Source organism: Silurus meridionalis, chromosome 26 (genome assembly GCF_014805685.1).
Source record: "Silurus meridionalis isolate SWU-2019-XX chromosome 26, ASM1480568v1, whole genome shotgun sequence".
Classification (NCBI taxonomy): Eukaryota; Metazoa; Chordata; class Actinopteri; order Siluriformes; family Siluridae; genus Silurus; species Silurus meridionalis.
Window position 1 is genome coordinate 12,011,861 of NC_060909.1, and position 19,431 is coordinate 12,031,291.

The 19,431-nt window shown below is 40.3% G+C and overlaps 1 protein-coding gene across 2 annotated transcripts in view; it reads left to right on the forward strand.

Moving 5' to 3' along the window:
• adamts18 (ADAM metallopeptidase with thrombospondin type 1 motif, 18) overlaps positions 1–19,431 on the forward strand; it is a 58,298-nt gene that overhangs the window by 37,281 nt on the left and 1,586 nt on the right. For both annotated transcript variants that reach the window (XM_046840981.1, XM_046840982.1), the window contains exons 16-23: positions 682–929; positions 4,529–4,649; positions 6,571–6,697; positions 10,835–11,039; positions 11,706–11,900; positions 12,397–12,642; positions 14,293–14,458; positions 18,560–19,431. The exon at positions 18,560–19,431 is cut by the window's right edge and continues 1,586 nt beyond it. In XM_046840981.1, the coding sequence (XP_046696937.1) occupies positions 682–929; positions 4,529–4,649; positions 6,571–6,697; positions 10,835–11,039; positions 11,706–11,900; positions 12,397–12,642; positions 14,293–14,458; positions 18,560–18,678 (1,427 nt within the window). In that variant the 3' untranslated portion in view covers positions 18,679–19,431. The remainder of the gene's footprint in view (positions 1–681; positions 930–4,528; positions 4,650–6,570; positions 6,698–10,834; positions 11,040–11,705; positions 11,901–12,396; positions 12,643–14,292; positions 14,459–18,559) is intronic.

The following is a 19,431-nucleotide window of genomic DNA, read 5'->3' on the forward strand; positions in this document are numbered from 1 at the left end:
TAGGTCTGGAATATCACAGCCCTTCCTGAATGCCGTAATGCCTGTCGTATTGGCTTGTATTATTAATACGGCTAGCCAATACATCACGTTTCCCTACACTGTTCAAGAACAGGTGGTACCAAATGTAATCGGTGCAATTGCACTCAAATTGCAATGAGGGTTTGAAAACAAATTTGTTTATGTTAATAGAAAGGAGTATGAATGTAGTATACCTTCAGATCGGACAACTTTTTCTTTAGTTCTGCAACTGTCTGTTCTGTCCCACTGACACAGTTGACAAAAGCAGCAACACATTTCCACTCACGCTGCTTCTTTTTATTAGTGATCCGGCTGCTGTGGCCACCAAATAACTTTGTTTTCCCGGGACCTCCATTTACAGCTCTTGTGTATCCCAGTGGCTGAGAAGTTACGTTTTTTTACTCTTTTCTCACCTGTCGCCATTATTCACCAGGCTTATTAATATGGAACAGCATTCATTAAGTGTTTTGCATGGACTATTTACGGTTAAAGATGGGTGTGTACAGGGCGGGATATGTGATTTATAAAGGGAACATTGCTTACAGGTGTGTATGTGCATGGTTTTATGAGTCTGAATATTTTTTGGCTTTTGGGGCAAACATACACTTTTTGTAAGGATCCTATGCAACAACAACGTTGATGTTTTTTTCCTTACTTCTTCAGAGTACTACCCAGTGGTGACAGTCCCTGCTGGAGCTCGGAGTATCCGTGTTCAGGAGATGGAGATCTCAAGCAGTTATCTGGCGGTTCGTGGCCAGAAACGCGGCTCGCATTTCCTGACCTCTGACTGGATGGTGGATTGGCCAGGAAAATTTAACTTTGCAGGAACTACGTTCTTGTATAGGCGAACAAATAATCAGCCAGAGAGCCTGTACGCCCCGGGACCGACCAATCAAACGCTTGTCTTTGAAGTGAGTCTTTTTTTAATACACGCATTTATACAGTTGCCAACCTTCTGCCTTGTTTTTATGGTTAAAAAGATTTTAGTAGGATTTCTTACTTATGTGCATATTTTGATAAAATATTTCCTTTAGCCAGACCCACAAAGCTCTAAACAAGGCAAAAAGCCTAGAGAAAGCTGAAAATGACAAAATAACAGCAGCTGTGATAATAATGCAGCTGCATATAAAAGGTTTATATTTAATGTACTTATGGTGTTATTTCTATAGCAACAGCCCATTCACAAGGATAAATGAAAAATGTTTATGGCAGTTTTTCTTTTATGGACGTATCCAATGTCTTCAGGAAAGAGAAATTTACGATTTGGTTTTGGATAAATTTTTGGTTTAGTAAAATTCAAAATAGACTGTTTATAGCTGCTATAATGTCATTTGGAACAGGAACTTGATTTGTATCTGTTCCACAACATTAAATGTAACAGTAAATGGATAAATAAATAAATTATTATCCTTGGCTGAGGTATTAGAAGAATAGAACATTATAGGATGTGCTGTTGAATAAAAAAAACATAGTGCCAACCCACCTCTCTGATTATTTATTATTATTACTTAATTTTAATACACTATATAATATAAATTGAGCCTGTTGTTATTTGTAAAGGAAAACAAAGTTACATGTGCACAGTTGTATTAATTTGAAAGCACATGAGCAGGAATAATGTAAATCCTGCACACATTCGGTAGTGAGCTCAAACATCTGTAAGGACAGAAGGATAAACATGGACGTGGTACTGAGGTTCCGAAATGATTCAGTCCAGACAAAACATTCATTTTGGTTTTGAGCTGCTTGTGGTTGAGGAGAGCGAGGTCAGTTGGATGCAGAGTGCTAGACTAGCATCTAATCCAGTGCGGATACATGGCCTCGTTCTTCTCAAGACTAACACGTCGCGTGACACGTTTAGTTTTTTCTTCCACTGTGTAAAAGCAGTGCAAGCTAAATCTATTACCATTTTACTCCTAATAACTAATATAGTGTCTGATCCAGGTCAGTTTTTCAAAGCCCCTAACATTGTTTTCACCTGAGCAGGAATCACCTTGAGGGCTTGTACAGAGCACCCTGAACACACACACACACACACACTCTTCTATCTTCCCACTGTATAAGACCTGTGTATGTAAAAACCTTGTCGCCGAATTTGATCCCGGTTCAGCTTTAGCGTTGAGATTAAGCTGCTAATCTGACAGTGCCTCCTTGGCCAGACTGAAGAGCCTTATTGTGTGTTTTGTGAGACAAGCTCCAAGATAATCTGACAGCCGCTTCCTGTTAAACCTGAACATACTCCGAGTTCAGAAACATGGGGTAGGTGTATGGACTTAATCTCTAAGTTCTCATTCATGTTAGCGGGGATTGTTCTGCTTTGAGAACGCTAGCTGTCTAATCATTTGTAATACAATTGTGAAGTTCCTTCAACATTATCCGTTATAAGTGCATTATGAGTGTTTCGCATTGTCTGAGCTACCCACCTACTGTATTTGTATTGTGGGGATTTCAGAAGTGCACTGAATTTTAATGCCCACAGACTTGACTATAAAGCACTGTTCATTGAATAACTGAATTACGTCTGTAGTAACTTGGATCGATCATTTGGTATGGGCAGGTTACAGGGGTCAGCGTGTCTTAATGCCATGCACTGGTTGTAGTGTTTGTCAGTATGCCACATGACCATAACAGGTATGTAGACTTAAATGTGTTAGGAGATGAATAAGTTTTAAATTCAGCTTTGTTTTTATTCTTATTTTAAAATGAGTGCTTCCAGAAGTGAAGAAAAAGCGTGAAACTTTTTCACAGTATATGATGCAATTTATACAAATGTATTGATATTGTACCTATCTAATGCACTATATAGTGATTGCACTGTGGTTTGGAATGAAACCAGAACTCGGTCTGACCAGATGTTAAAACTTAACAGAAATGATGAAAATTCATTGCTTATTTACAGTTTAAATATAGGTTATGAATCTGTTACATTTATTTCACTTAATTATACCGTATGTGGTGCTGTCAAAGGAAAATAATCAACAATGTGCTGCTGTAATAATGCAGAATTACAATGATGCTGATTATTTTCAGCACCTCCCAAAGTGTAAATAAAGTAATACAATTTCATTTTTCTTTACAGTTATATTTAATATTTTGCCTTCTTACTAAGAAACCACCAACAATAAAAACTTGTAATTCCTAAAGATGTCAATAATTTTACAAAAAAAGTAATTGTTTTGCTACTGACTGTTACAAAGCACAGACTCCTTCCATAACTATAAAAAAAATATAATTTAGAATGATATCTGCATTACATGTGCCGGTGAATGAGCTGTTTCTATAGAAACACTATTAATATAACCATGTTATATGCAGCTGCATTTAAATATATGTCCCTTAATTTGTATAAATGATTATTTGTGACCGTGCTGTCACTGCGTTCCCTTTAGGATGAAGATTGCCAGATTGTACAAGGGGAAAAAAAATCCCCAAACATTAAGAATTTAACAAAGCCCCTGTTCTTTCTGGACTTTTCCACTCCATTTAAGCCAAAACCTCGGGCAGTCTGCCGTGACCCTGGCTCAGGTCTAGTGGACTTCCTCCTCTGTTCTGTCCCAAACCTGAGTCAGTAAGGGGTTTTGGAAGACCACCCACCTGATCCACAGGACAGGGGACAGACAATTAAAACATCACTGTGGCTGAATCTCACTCGTCTGAACCCAGCCGACTCTCGAGTTAAGGAACACCAAGGGATTTTCTAAAAGTGGCACATGGAAATTTGGAAATGAAGCCACTGCTGTGTATGGAAGGGATTTTCACACAAAATTATTGTGTTCTGTTGATGCTATGCTAAACCTCACTTGGACTTCAAATCTGATGGTTTTCTTCACCATTTTATACACAAATGTGGTAGCATGTTTAGCTTGGATAAAATCTCCACCATCACCAATCACCTAGTAAACAAAAGTTTACCCAATGAAGGAATGCTTATCCAACTTGAGCTGAAAACTCAGTGCGTGAAAAATACACTAATAATGGAAAATTAGCTTGGTAGAAGCGTATTTAATAAGTGAAAGCAATCAAGTAAAATAATAATAATAACAACAATATCTTTGTGATAGCGAAACAAGATAGTGAGTGAAAGCTATGCTAGAAAAACTTAAACCCTATTCAAGTAATACAAATATTATTAAGTTATATTTTAATGTTAAAACTAACTTGAAAGTCAACTACCAATGAGTGAGTAAAATTGAACCTAATACACCTAAATATCCTAAAGCAAAAATATTTTATTTAATACAAATTATTGTCGCAAGAATTAAAAAATTGAAGTGTTAGCTAAGACTTAGCTAACAAGCAAGTGTGTGAAAGCTATTGAAGCGAGTGAAAACTAACCTAGCAAGTGGTCTGCTTTGACACTGTATCTTTGAACAAAGTTACAATTCGAAATCTCATTAAAGCAGCTTAAAAGAATATTGGGCCATGCCCATTAGGACAGTCTGCTCTTCCATGTACATAGTACATAGCTAAATCTGTGTGTGTGTGTGCGTGTGTGTGTTTTTTCTTAAAGATCCTTGTTCAAGGTAAAAACCCAGGTGTGATGTGGGAATACACACTTCCTCTACAGGAGAAAAAACATACCTACACGTGGAGAGTGATTCGATCAGACTGCTCCGCCTCATGTGCAGGAGGTAAGTGTGTGTGAGAGTGAGAGAGAGAGAGAGAGAGAGAGAGAGAGAGAGAGAGAGAGCGAGAAGATGAAAGTTTGCTTGTGTGCATGTACAGGAGAGTTGTTGAAGGGGTCAATTATGTGTGTGTGTTGTGTGTGAGAATGGAAAGTGAATGCTGTGTGTGTGTGTGTGTGTGTGTGTGTGTGTGTGTGTGTGTGTGTGTGTGTGTGAGTATTTCTTTCAAATGGATCAAAAGCACCTTTGTTAGCAGGGCAATTAGAGCCCGTCCCCCTGTCCAACATCACCACCACACATGTTCATTAACTACTATGCGTGTATATGTATGTGTGTTATATTTACTTGATGAGGTCAGTTAAGACTCTTAGTTGAGTTTCTAAATAAAGGTCCTAGCTTCTGGAAAGTGAAATAAATGTTCAACAAATGGTACCTCTAGTGGAAATGCACCCAGCATTCCAAAGTTCCAGAAAAGGCTCTGTTGAACAGTGGATGTTCCTGGGTTTGGTAGTAGTTTTTGTAGTTGCAGCTTAGTGAGTTTAGTGAAAATGTACACATTTCAAGTTCCTGAATCGGGTTCTTCAGGGGATACATGCTTACTGTTAAAAGAAATGAAACATACTCCTCCTATATGAACATTTAAAAGTTCCAGTTAAAGTACCAAGATGAAGTTCTGAGTGCCATAATAGGTTATAATAGAAAACTGACCATGGTCCCTCAGCTGAATATGGTGTGAAATCTTCATGCAGAAACATTACCAAAATGTATAGAGGCAAAGGAACTGAAAATAACTGACACTAAACTACAAATACAATAGTCTTCTTCTTCTTCTTTTTCTTCTTCTTCTTTTTTTGGCTTCTCCTATTAGGGTGTGACTGATCCACATTTTTCCCCACTAGTTACTGTAGGTTTGTACATCTCCCTTATTCTTAAAGATTTCACATACTTCTTCTACAGCTTCTCATATTCCTTTTTCTTTGCTTCAGCCACATCCCTCTTCACCTGCTGCTGCATCTCCTTGCCTACGTTTCTCATCTCTGTTGATCCCTATTCTGTTTCTCCAACTTCTTTCTTTTTATACTTTCCTGCACTTCCTCATTCCACCACCATGTCTCTTTGTCTTCCTTTCTAAGTACCTTTCTAGCTGTCTCCCTTATCACTTCTGCAGTAGTTGCCCAATCATCCAGCACCTCTTCACAAAACCGAGCCCCAGTCTGACCTCTTCCCTGAATCTCACACTAAAGCCTTCCTCCTTCAGTTACCATAATCTTATTCTTTTTTCACTCTCCTCCTCTTCTTTTTCTACCCCAATTGTTTAGCTACACTATCCCCTGACAACACCTAACAGTCTCCAGTCTCTTTCTAATTGCATCTCCTACATAGAACATAATCCACCTATGTGTACCTTCCTTCAATTGTTTACGTCACCCTGTGCTCCTCCTTACAGCCTACTTGAGGAGCAAAAGCACTGATGACATTTATCATCACCTTTTCAACTTCAAGCTTTACGTTCATCATGCTATCAGAAACTCTCTTCACCTCCACTACACTCTTACTGTACTCTTCCTTCAGAATCACCCCTACACCATTTCTCTTTCCATCCACACCATGAAAGAACAGTTTAAACCCACCTCCAATGTTCCTGGCCTTATTCCCCTTCCACTTGTTCTCCTGAACACAAAACATGTCTATCTTTCTCTGTTCCATCATATCAGTTACATCTCACCATTCACCAGTCATAGTACCATAGTAACATTTAAAGTACCAACCCAAACCTCCACTCTCCTCCACTTCTCTTTTCCTTGCTGTCTCTGTATATGCCTTCCCCTTCTCCTCCTTTAACCCTATGGCTGGGTGTGTGTGTGTGTGTGTGTGTGTGTGTGTGTGTGTGTGTGTGTGTGTGTGTGTGTGTGTGTGCTTGTTTCAGGTCGTGTGTCTGTGAAGGCCGTATGTGTGCAGGATGAACAGGTTCAGGTGAACTCCTCACTATGTGATTCCAACAGCAGACCTGTGCTGGCATCTCAGCTCTGTAACACACAGCCATGTCTGGCCAGGTAACACACATCTGCCTATGTCTGTCTATCCATTCAACAGCCTATCTGTTAGTTATACATATGAACATTACAAGAGTCTTGAACAGGGACTAATGTTGCTCTCTTCTCCTCTCCTTCCATTTCTCTTTTCTCTTCTATACTAACTTTCTCTTTCCTACAAGCTCTGTTCATGCTTGCTGTGTCTTCCTCTCCTCTACTTTTCTGCTCTATATTTCTGTCCTCGTATTTCCTCGTTCTTACTTTCTTCCTGTCCTCTTTCTTTTTTCTTCTCCACCCTTTCTTACTCATTACTCATTTCATGCTCTTTCTCTTCATGTTCCCCTCCTCTGGTCTTCAATGCTTGCTTTAACTCTGATTAACCTCTCTCCATCATTCCATCTGTCTTTCTCTTATACTTTCTTGTGTTTAATTCACCTCCCAGGTTTCCAGCTCACCTTCTATTCTTTGCTCTCATCATTCTCTCCTCACTTCACATCTTCTAATCTTGTTCCTAAATTTCTATTCCTTTTCAGCTCCTCTCAATTGCGGAACCCTTCAAAGGGACCCTTTTTTTGTCACATTGTCAGAGGAACCTAAGATCTATAGAATGAAACTTTTGAAGAACCTTTTTTAAGCATGTATGACTCCTTCTTTCTCCATCTTTCCTTATTTTTCTCCAAAGTAAACAGGATTAGCGTAAGTTCTAGACAAGCCCAGTTTGCTCTGCCAATCCTAAACCAAAATGCCACAGACCACCACTTACCACACACACACAAACACACGTGTTAGCTTTCCTCCAGCGTACAAGAGGATAGAAATAGAAAGTGAAGAATACAGTTCCAGAAACATTAGGAAACCTTTCCCATAATTCCAAAGAATTTATGATTAAAGAACTGAAACACTGCTTTACATTTATGCAAACATTTTATTAAACTCTGGAGCATTTTCAGAATACAGAATACAAAGAACAGAATAAAAAAGATCGGTGGTGTTATCTGGGAAACATGATGGTGGTAGTGCCTGACATGAATCTGACAGCGTTAAGCTGAAAGCAAAAGTAAAAGTAGCCAGATTCTATACTTTTTTGTATATGTGCAATGATTTTTTTTGTATCTAAATAAGTCATTTGGGTAAAGTAGATAAGGGCAGACTTGAAATTGTATTATCAAAAGGATGAAAATAGAAGTAGAACAACAGTGTACACAATTAAAAAGGTATCACACATGGATTTGAGTTTCTGACATTTCTAATCATTTAAAATATTTGCTAGCATGATCATAATGCAGACCAAATAGCAGAATACTAGAATAAATACATGTACATAGCAGCAGACAGATTACAGTAATAGGACCTAGTAGGGATATAGGACATCATTCCGATCTCAGACTGCTTTCTGTGTAGACTTGGATTTTTTTTTTATACTTTATACACTATGATTTATACACTATATGACTATTAGGTCAGGTATATATGGTATGTGCTTTTTGGACATCTCATTATAACCTCCACTCTTTCGGGAAGATTGTCCACTAGATTCTGGAGTGGGGTTGTGGAGATTTGTGTTCATTCAGCCACAAGGGTGTTAGTAAAGTCAGGAACTAATGTAGGTTGAGGAGGTCTGGGGAATGCAGACAGCATTACAATTCATCCTAAAGGTGTTGTGGTCAGAGCTTTATAGCAGGCCGCTAAAGTTCTTCCACTCCAACTCATTTAAAACATATCTTCATAGAGTGGCTTTATGTATATCGGCACTGTCATCCTAGAACAGGTTTGGGTGTCCTAGTTCTGGGAAAGTTTCGTATTACTGCATCCAAAGACATTCAATACAATTGTGTGTGTCTGCAGCTGTGGTAACAGTGTGAGGAAGAACCAGATATGGCTGGAAAAGTCAGGTGTCCCATTACCTTTTAACATAGATAGATAGATAGATAGATAGATAGATAGATAGATAGATAGATAGATAGATAGATAGATAGATAGATAGATATGTCTCACCATTTTGTAACCGTGCGATCAGGTGCACATTATATGTTTTGATATTGCAAAAAAAAAAAAAAATAGATGTTTGTACATCTACACTATAAAGATGAACCCGGATGCCCTGCCGAGGTTTGGTAGCCCTTTAAATGCTCTTAAACCTACAACTGGTTCCAAACCACAAAGCGTTTCCCAGCACGCAGCACTAAAAATTCACCCTTTCTCCTGCCGGGTGACCAGCAGAAGCTTGGATTTCATCTGACCGGTGGAAATTGCTTGGCGAGCATGCCCGAGTGCATTATTTTGGGCTGATGCTGTAGTCGTGCCAGCAGAGAGGAATGGGTACTGAAGAATGTGCACACATGCAGTCCGTGATCCATCAATGTCAACTCAAACATGCTTTCAGTTTAATTGCATGCCTCAAAATATGCAAGTTATTAGAAGGGTTCAGAAATATTACAGTAAGATTACAGTCTAAAGTGGTTTGCTGGGAGAGAGACACATTGTCATTTGTGTGGCAAGAAGAGATTTGGGCAAGGGAAGAAAAAAAAATGATGGTGCAATGGCTTCTCTTTCTTTTCACCGATGCAAATTGCAGTTTAGCTCTTTTTAAAGTGAAGTGGTCTGGCCTGATAAAGCTCGACCTGAGTCCTTGCCCCATTTTTTGGTGCACAATTTGGTGGTTTGCTCTAATCTCCCCATATTCAGGGAACTCAGATCTATTTTAAAGTGTTTTTTCATCAATAGCCAATAGACTCACAGATACCAGATTGTTATCTTAGATTATCTTAGACTGTGTAAACATGTCTGGGTTTTTGTCTAGACCAGTTTAGGGGGCATCAGGACACAAAAATCTTATTAGATAAGGCTTTAGTGGTTCTAATACAGATGTACATATAGAGTCAGATCATGCGATGCCTTAAAAAAATCTACAATAAACCCAATAATAAATAAATAACTACAAAAAGGTTTTTGCCATAAATCATCTGCATAATGTCAAGAAATTTTGAGTTTCAGTAAAATGACTGTGTATTTGCTGAAACCATTAAACATTTATTTTTAATTACAACTAAAGAAGCTGTAATTGAAGGGAAGTTGTAATATAAAACATATGTGATATATGATATGGAATGATTATATAATAAAATATATTTAAATAGCACAAGAGTAGAGTGTTCACCTTATAGCCAGATTAATCCCCAGCCATGCTATAGCTATTCATTCAGTTGAAGTCAAAATTGGCATTGCTGTTTGGAACAGCTTGGGTAATGCTGCCTTCAAGCTGCATGCAATGCTACAAGTCGTAACATGCAATTCCCAAACTCCGACCATGAAAATAAACACTCTCTACTTGAAATTCCTATTTAATGATCATCTCCTCAGCATGATCACCTCCTCAGCTCTTAGAACTCAAAATATTAACATGGTTGTACTCAGTATGTACACAGTAAACACAGCAGCACTTCTTAAATTTAGAAAAATGATATAAAAGCTAATATGTGTATATATGTAACATACAGGCATATTCAATTGCTACATTTCTAACACTGACTTTACATTTTACCGCTCTGAGGAAAATGTACAAATGCCAAACATGCAGGTGTCTTTTTTTTCTTTGGATTTATATAAAACTTAAATAAAACGATATAACTTTGCTCTGATTTCTTGCTTTCTGCTTCACAGTTAAGGCAAAAGCACCATTACCCTGTTCTGTGCCGTTAATGAGAGCAATGCTAATCATTTATGAGGGAGGTTAGCATGTTTCCAATTAGTGAAACAATCAAATTAGTGGAAACAGGTTTCAAAATGAGTTTATTTTAAACAACAGTTATATACTTGTGACACATTTGTCATTCTAAAGGTTAAAATTAATTGTCATGGTGCAGCAGTAGAGATAAAGGGGTGGGGTTTCAAATAAGCAAATTATTAAGTTTAACCTTAACAACTGGCAAATGAAGTAGTTGTATAGTAGTATTGATTTAATAAGGAACTCTTCTCTGTGGCATTAGCACATTTGAGGGGTCTAATACTAAATACTTTGAAAAATAACAAAAAATGTCTTTTATTCGTATTTAAAATGCCTTGAATGTATCGAAAGTGTGTTTTTGTGTCTCTAATTGGTTTAACCACTGTGTGTGTGTGTGTGTGTGTGTGTGTGTGTGTGTGTGTGTGTGTGTGTAGTTGGTCGGCAAGTAAATGGAGTGCATGCAGTGTGTCATGTGGAGAAGGCCAGCAGAGTCGCATTGTCCGCTGTCTCAGGAAGGTGATGTACCAACGAGAGGAGTTAGCTTCGCCCTTTATGTGCCCTTCACCTGCACCGGCTCAGACACAACCCTGCAACACACACTCTTGTCCTCCAGAATGGGGTACCGGTTCATGGTCATCGGTCAGTATACATACACACACACACACACACACACACACACACACACACACACACACAGTAAATATTATGGGCTGTGGATTGGGAAAATAAAATATTCTACTGCCCTCTGGTGGTGAAAAGACAGAATCACAACATGACAGCAGTTGTGAATGAGTGCCAATACAGCAATCCCCGTTTATCGAGGTGGTAACGTTCTAAAACCGCCCACGATAAACGAAAAACCAGGATAAACAGTCGCCACCCCAAAAATGCTATTTAATGTATACAGAACTGTACTGTATTAACATTTTACCTTATTTTATAATTAATAATTATATATATATTTTTTATTTCATTATTTTAATGTAAAACCTATAGGTTGTTTGGTCTGTTGTGCTATCCACGAGAAACTGGGAAACTCAACTAAACAAAATACTTATGTGGCAAATGCAATTCCACGATAAACCGTGGGCGTGAGATTCGAAACACGGTAAAGCGGGGATTACTGTACTATAAACAACTCCCAAATATATTATAATACTGATAATAATTATTATCATTATTATAATTAGTAGAAGTAGCAGTAGTAAATTTACATGATATGATAGACATATAGTCATTGTAAATTATTTTTTAAATAAATCATATGTCAATTTTTTCACACTATTTTCATTAATATGTTTGTAGTGCACGAAGACGTGTGGACGTGGCGTGAGGACACGGAGTGTGTTCTGCCACAGTGTTAATCACGTCTCTGGTGCATCGGTTCTCCAAGATAGCTTGTGCGAGCTGCAGCTGAAGCCCAAATCTCAGGAGAGCTGTGTGATGAGTCGTTGCCCTAAAAATGAGCGGCTGCAGTGGATCACCACCGCCTGGGGAGAGGTAGCAATGTGGAACGACATTTTACATTTTTTATCCGTTTAAAGTTACAATTAAATGTCCTTGAAACAAGTTCCCGAGGTCACTTACATTGTAGCAGCTCTATTTTCTTACATTTTTCTAAGAAAGAGCAAAGTCTAAGCTCTTGTCCTGAAGATGACAAAAAACCTAAAGTAACAGCTTGACCTCTGATATGCACTGGAGAATCCTTCAATAAATGTTTATGATAGCTGATCTAAAGGAAGTGCCTGAGCCGCATTACTGATATGTGCTAAGGACAGGTTCTGTAACCGTTTAGTTGCTATTTTTTCATTTTCACTTTTGTGAGCTTTTTTCCTTTTATGGCAAAACAAGAACAATTGGCTAAATCCAATTAAATTTTTAAATATAATTGGAGCTCAATTTTGTAACAAATTTACAAAACCTTTACAATTAAATTGCAATGGAAATAATGACATTAAACATTAAAATTATTTATTTGGTCTCTTTCCCACCTCAGTGCTCTGTAACATGTGGGGGAGGTGTGAGGATTCGAGAGCTGCGCTGTGCTGAGAGAGACTCGAATGGAGGGTTTACAGAACTCCCCATCAGGAGGTGTAGAAATCTTCAGAAGCCCCACACTGACCTTCAGCAGTCGTGCAATAAAGTGCAGTGCCCTGACCTGCAGCACCACATACCTACGCCTGGCCTGGGCAGAGCGAGCAGTGCCATGGCACTCAGCTGGTACTCATCACCATGGCAACAGGTACAAAACCCCATCCTGTTCTCCATTTATAATTATGTATATGTCCATTTTCATCTGACTGCTTTGTGAATGTTATTGTGTGTTCATGTCTGAATTACAGATATCCCATCCAGTCGTATCCATATCGTATCCAGTTTTAACTGCAGGCAACTAGTATACATGATTGCTGAGCAAAAAGTAAACATAGCAAACATAGTAAACACATTAGCGTTGATCTGTTGAGTAAAAACTAGACAAAGGGGATAGATATACAGTATGTGGCGCCCGAAGGTCAGACTTATTTCCAAGGATTTGCACGATTTAGAAAAAAGAAGCCCACCCCGGGGGATAATCTACTGGGGAATCGCCCTTTATTGAGAAACAATATTCAAGGCACCCAGGTTTGACTACAGCTGAGTCAGGACATGAGACAGAGTTTAAGTGAAAGCACTTTATTACTAACCAATAAAATAACATAAAAGCAAATTAATAAAAAATACCAACACCCAAGCTTATTTGAACTCCAGTGTCGCTCTATTGGTCTCTGAATCCACAGCAAGCACACATGCACTCACAGGACACAACACCCCCACCTGTTGAACACGGCACACTGAAGGAAACCACCATCAAGCAGGAACTTGTCCACACTAGAACTGGTCACCCATACACTTTGAGAGGAAGCAAACCACATTTAGTCAAACCCCCACATGGACAAAAACCAAAATAACCACAAAAACAGAAAGGAATACTCAAGAATACAAAGGGCGCAGAAAAAAAATTAAATCACCAGAACATAATCAAAAAGAAAAAACAAGTCCATCCAATACACCTTCTCAGCACTATGGTGACTGTTGAGTGGCCATCTGGATCTTCCAAACCCTTAAAAAATAAGAAATGTGCAGCAGCGGTTGGCCAGGCCACCTCCCAGCTGATTCTCAAAGTGCCGAACACTGAAACAGACACACTAATAACAGTGTAAAAGATGGGTAGTTCATTAGCACACTAGCAATTGGCTCCTCAGCTGATCCATTAATCTGGCAAGGACATTTGCCCCACACCGGTGCTTAAAACGCAAGAATAAAGGAGAACTCCAGTAAAAGGATGCACAGCCACCAGAGCTTCAACGACCCACCAACAACCCACTATGACAACTCTCGGTGCCTCACTTTCTAATTACAGATAAATAAAAGCACAAAGAAAACAAAATTACTTCTTTAAGCATTAAATAATCCATACCCCATGGTTAACTTAACTGGTTTAAACAGCTCATGGTACATGGAGAAACTCTAAACAAGTAAGGCGTTTTTTTTTTTTACCCCAATAATTGCTGGATACCTCAGTCCCTACTAAAAAAATCTTAAATAACTAATGGGTCCTTACCAAGTAAACAATTCCAAGCTGCAGCGGATATCCAGTGACGTCACCAACACACCTTAGCAAGGCTCCTATGGCTTCTTTTATAGGCCAAATGGTTATGGCTCCACCCATCCATGAGACAGCCCATGAGCACATATATAAACATTGAAAGGAACAGTTTAAAAGTCTAATTATACAGTGCATAAAAATAATTCATTTAATTAATTTTGGAATAAGGCTGTAACAAAATGTGGAAAATTTAAGTGCTGGGAATACTTTTGGGATGCACTGTAATCTGTGTTTGTGTGTGTGTAGTGTACAGTGTCATGTGGAGGTGGCGTGCAGACTCGCAGTGTTCAGTGTCTCCGACATGGCAGACCCTCATCAGGGTGTTTATCCCACCACAGACCCATCAGCTCCAAAGCTTGTAACACACACTTCTGTCCACCACCACAACTGGCATCAGGTCCTTCTCTTAAAGGTACACACATATGGTCAACAATCACAAACAATTACACCTTTGCACGATCAATCGCTAATTATTCTTGTTCCTGATACAAATTCATGCTCATTACTGATCCATATGTCCAATCACTATAGTTCCTGATGACCAATCACCACTTTACCCTAATTCCATCAGTAATCATCATTGTTCTTATTAAATTAATCACTGATCAAGCCTGCTCCCCACACCTAGTCATAAGCTTATTGCAATAATGAATATTGCTTGGAAACAATTATCAAAATTGTTGGAATGGGATTGTTGTGTATCAAAATCAATCAACAACTCACCATGTTTTCCAAGAAACCAATAACTGCCCATTATCATTTCCAAGAAACCAATCATGAATAACTACAGTCCCAATCGCTAGTCATTATTCACAATTGCTCACAACACACCATTTACTAATAACTATTGTACTCGAACTGCCCTTTGGGAACGCGCCTGAGTGTTCACGCTCTGAAATAATGTGTGTAATCAGTCAAAAATTTGACGCTGACCGTCACCGGTAGGGTCGTGTCACGGCCAGGAGGTATAGAAAGCACATAGAGAGAAGCCAGCACCAGCTTCTGTTTGTTCACGAAGCGCTCTGTGTGTATGTGTTGTATTAGCTTGTATGTGGCTTGCTTGGGAGCAGAGAATGCTAGTCGGTTCTCGATTGAGCCGACTGCGCTCATTCTGCTCGTATGATCTCTGTACTCGCTCCGCTCCCACTAGGGACTCTTTGTTTAAGGTGCTCTAAATCCTTTGTTTAGGGTGCTCTATCGGTTTTCAGATGGACCTTGCAGACGGTTTCGAGACGGGCTTGTCCCTTTCTCTGACCTTATCTGCTTGGTCCAGCGCTCGCTTGCAGGCTCAGAAGCACGCCTTTTGGAAGATTCTTTCCCCTATGACGAGTGCATGCAGCTCTGCCTCTCTCCCTCCGAGTAGGGGGTGGGTGTGTGTGTGTGTGTGTGTGGGGGGTGATCACACTCAACGAGGAGATTTTGGAGGTTGTGACACGTGCCATTGCCAAGCTCAATATAACTTCAATGAAAAAGTTCTGACACGGGACTTTCTGGGGTTTCGGCTGTGAAGGGGCATGTTGCACCGCTGCATCCGGTGCCCGTCCTGCCCCGGCCCCCCAGGGACCTGGTCCATTAACCCCGCCACCCATGGTGCTTCAGGACACGGCCAGCTCCAGTGAGCCCTCTCCTCGGTTTCCACCTGGCATCATAGTGGTCCAGGAGATCTCGCCGCCTCCTTTGAGTCATTTTAGGGCACTGCCCCGGCAGGCTCTAGTCATGAAACGAGAAGTAAACACTTTCCTGAAGAAGGAGGCAATTGAGGTGGTCCCTTCATCAGTATGGGAGTCTGGGTTCTACCAGTTCTACTGGTTTGTCACGGTAGATCCAAAGGATGCATACTTTCATGTATACATCCTTTCTTCTCACAGGAAGGTTGCTTTCCAGGCCAAAGCTTACCAGTATTGGGTTCCTCCGTTTGGCCTTGCCCTCTCACCCTGCTTCACAAAATGTGTCTATGCGGCTCTGGTCTCCCTGAGATTTGAGGGCATCTGCATCCTCAACTATATCGGCCATTGGTTGATATTGGCTCGATCAGAGCAGTTAGCAGCCCGGCATCGAAATGTCGTTCTCACACACATGAGATTTTGGGGTTTTGGCTGAATGCTGGAAAAAATTTGCTTTCTTTATTACAGAGAATCACCTATCTCGTCATCATATGGGATTCGACTACTTTATGTGTGCTGCTTTTCCCTGCCTGCACCGCATCTTACGACCGCCATAGAAGGACAGCCTCTGACAGTCAAGCAGTTCCAGAAACTGCAAGGACTCATGGCAGCTGCACCCAGTGTTATCCCATTTGGCCTTCTGTACATGAGACCCCTTCAGTGGTGGCTCAGGACCAATGGGTTCTCACAGTAAGGGTAATGCCCTCCGTACGATCAAGGTCACACGGCGATGCCTATGTGCCTTGGAGAAATCCAAAATGTTTGGAGAAATCCCAGGATCCTGTCTCAGGGCCCCGTTTTGGGAGTTCCCGTTCATTGCATAATGATAAAGATGGATGCGTCCCGCACAGGGTGGGGAGCAGTCATGAGTGGCTGCTCTGTTCAAGGTCTATGGGAGAGGCCCCATCTTCTATGGCACACCAATTGCCTAGAGATGCTGGCTGTGCTTCTGGCTCTGAAGTGTTTTCTTCCCGGACCTCATGTGACCTGCTCAGACAAAACCTTGGTGGTCTCGTATATAAACCACCAGGAGGGTCTGTGCTTGCGACCCCTGTACAGGGTGGCCCCAGATCCTCCTGTGGGCCCAGGGGAAACTCCTCTCCCTGAGAGCAGCTTACATCCTAGGCGGGTTGTCGAGGCAGGGGTCCAAACCCAGGGAATGGTGCCTCCACCCTCCATGTGGTGGAGAAGATTTGGGAAAGATTTGGCAAACCCAAGTAGACCCGTTCGTGTCTAGAGAAACGTTGCTTTGTCCTCTATGGTTCTCCCTATATTCCCCAGCCCTGCTGGGGCTGGATGGCATAGCACAGGCGTGGCTGAGGCCGTGCCTGTACACCTTCCACACGTCGCGCTGCTTCCGGGAATTCTGGAGAGAGTTCGCCGGGATGGCGTCCACCTCCTCCTGGTAGCTCCATGGAGCCGAGCGACCATGGTTCGTGGACCTAGTACCCTCAATGGGAGATTCCTCTGAGAATGGATCTCCTTTCCAAGCTTGCCATATTAGCACCCCCACCCGGAGTTGTGGAGCCTGTGGCAGTGGCCCCTGAGGGGCACAGCTCCAAGGTACTGGCCTCTCTCTCAAGGTGGTAGAGACCATTCTCCAATTTAGAGCTTTCTCCACAAGGACGTTGTATGTCACAGATGGCGTCTGTTCTGCTGGTGGTGTGAGCACCACCAGCTGGATCCAGTCCACTGCCCGGTTGGTCTAGCGCTGGATTCCTCTAAGGACAGTTCTCCAAAGGGTTGGTTCCGTCCACCTTGAAAGTCTACGCGTCTGCTATTTTGGCATATCATGCCTTCGATTTGACCAAGAGTGCCCTCTGTCCTTCCACCTAGCTGTGCTTATACCCACTGGTCAGGTACTGGTCAGACTGGCGTGATTGGACACTCGTTCATTATTATCATTATTGTTCTATAAAAACCAATCAGCGATCACTATTGCCCTGAACAGTGAATAATCACTGATGCGTCCAATGAACAATCACTAATAGGGTTTCTTGAATGCCTGCCAGGAGTTTATTAACAAGTATATAAATATGAATTTTTTAACTATTACAAAATGTGTATACCTATGAATATGCATTATTTGCAAATGGGAAATTCCTGCTGTTATTAACAGTGCTAGCTAACTGCTAATGAAATGCACATATTTATCATGTTACAAATGCAAAAAGTTGGATTTTGGGACTTAAGCAATATCATGTTTTTTTATTAATAATAATAAGTAGAATAAAAACATACTACTACAGCAACCTCAGTAATACACTATAGTAATATTGTATTGGCACACCTGACATTTCGAGCCATATGTCCCAAACTGTTACCACCAGCTTGAAGGCACAATTGTATAGTATATCTTTGGATATGGTAGCATAACATTTTCCTTAGGGGACCCAAACCTGTTCCAGCATTCCAATGTGTACAAAACCTGTTTCATAAAGATATGGTTTACATCAGTTGGAGTGAAAAGTTTAAAGTGGGCTGCAAGAGAGCCCTGACCTTAATCCCACTGAACACCTCTGGGATGAATTGACTGCATCCCAGACCTCCCTACATTAGTGCGTGAGCACAAATCTCCACAAGCACATTCCATAATCTAGTAGAACATCTTCCCAGATTGGTGGAGGTTATTATAACAGCAAATGGTGACTAAATGTGAAATGGGGTGTTTAAAAAGCAAATATGTCCTGTGTCCATAAACCTTTGTCTAGTTTATTAATATATGCATCCCCTCTATTAATTATCTTTATACAGAAATATGGCGGAAGAAATGAGAATTTTATAGGTAGTGGGATCTTCATAAAAGGTGTTTGGATGAAATTAGCCTTCTGTTTTCCTGTCTTTCCCAGGAGAGCAGTCGTGTGTTGATTACTTTACCTGGTGTCGCCTGGCTCCCCAACACGGCGTGTGCAACCACAGGTTCTACAGCGAGCAGTGCTGCAGGTCATGTTCAGTCAAAAAGTTGTAGAACCCAATAACTTTCTCATGAGCACCCCCTCTGACTCTAACAACCCAACGGATACCCTCGGGGCCTAGACTTGGAAGATTTGGAAAATGAAATGTAAAAAAAGAAATGGACAAAAGAAAGCAAAAGACATGGAGGCCTGGTTCCTCCTGAAGTACTTGATGGGCAAAAACACTTTGGAGAAAAAAAAAACACCAACTCTGTGTGTGTGCTAAAACTCTGGTGAAGTTTTAAAGGCACCAAAATTGGGTTTGTAACTGGACAGGCAGCGCAGGACGTTATTTCTGTATATGGACAATCCTGTTTTCTTAATTATTATTATTGTAATCATCAGAATCTAAGCAAATGTTTTGTTCAGTTTTATATTTTTTTGTATAATTGACGCATTCTGAGATGTTTTTTTTTTTTTTTTGACACAGAGTGCACAGAGCTGATACTGACTTTATTTCACACTTTAGTTCGTCCTGATCTGTACCTTTTAATTGTACAATTGATTTAATTGTGTTTCTAATAAAAATATAAAATTGTACTAAATAATAAGGAAAGAAAAAGAGGACAGTGGTTAGATAAACTAGCAAATAGCCTTTTTTTCTCTTATTGTATAGCATGGCATATAATAATGGTTTTAATATTATAGTTTGGCTACATTAGCTAATCTGAATAAATGCTAACATTTGTAATGATTTTTATTTGTAATGATTGTACATTTTTTTTAGATGGAACTTTAAAGTAATCTATTTTGCTAGCCAACATTCT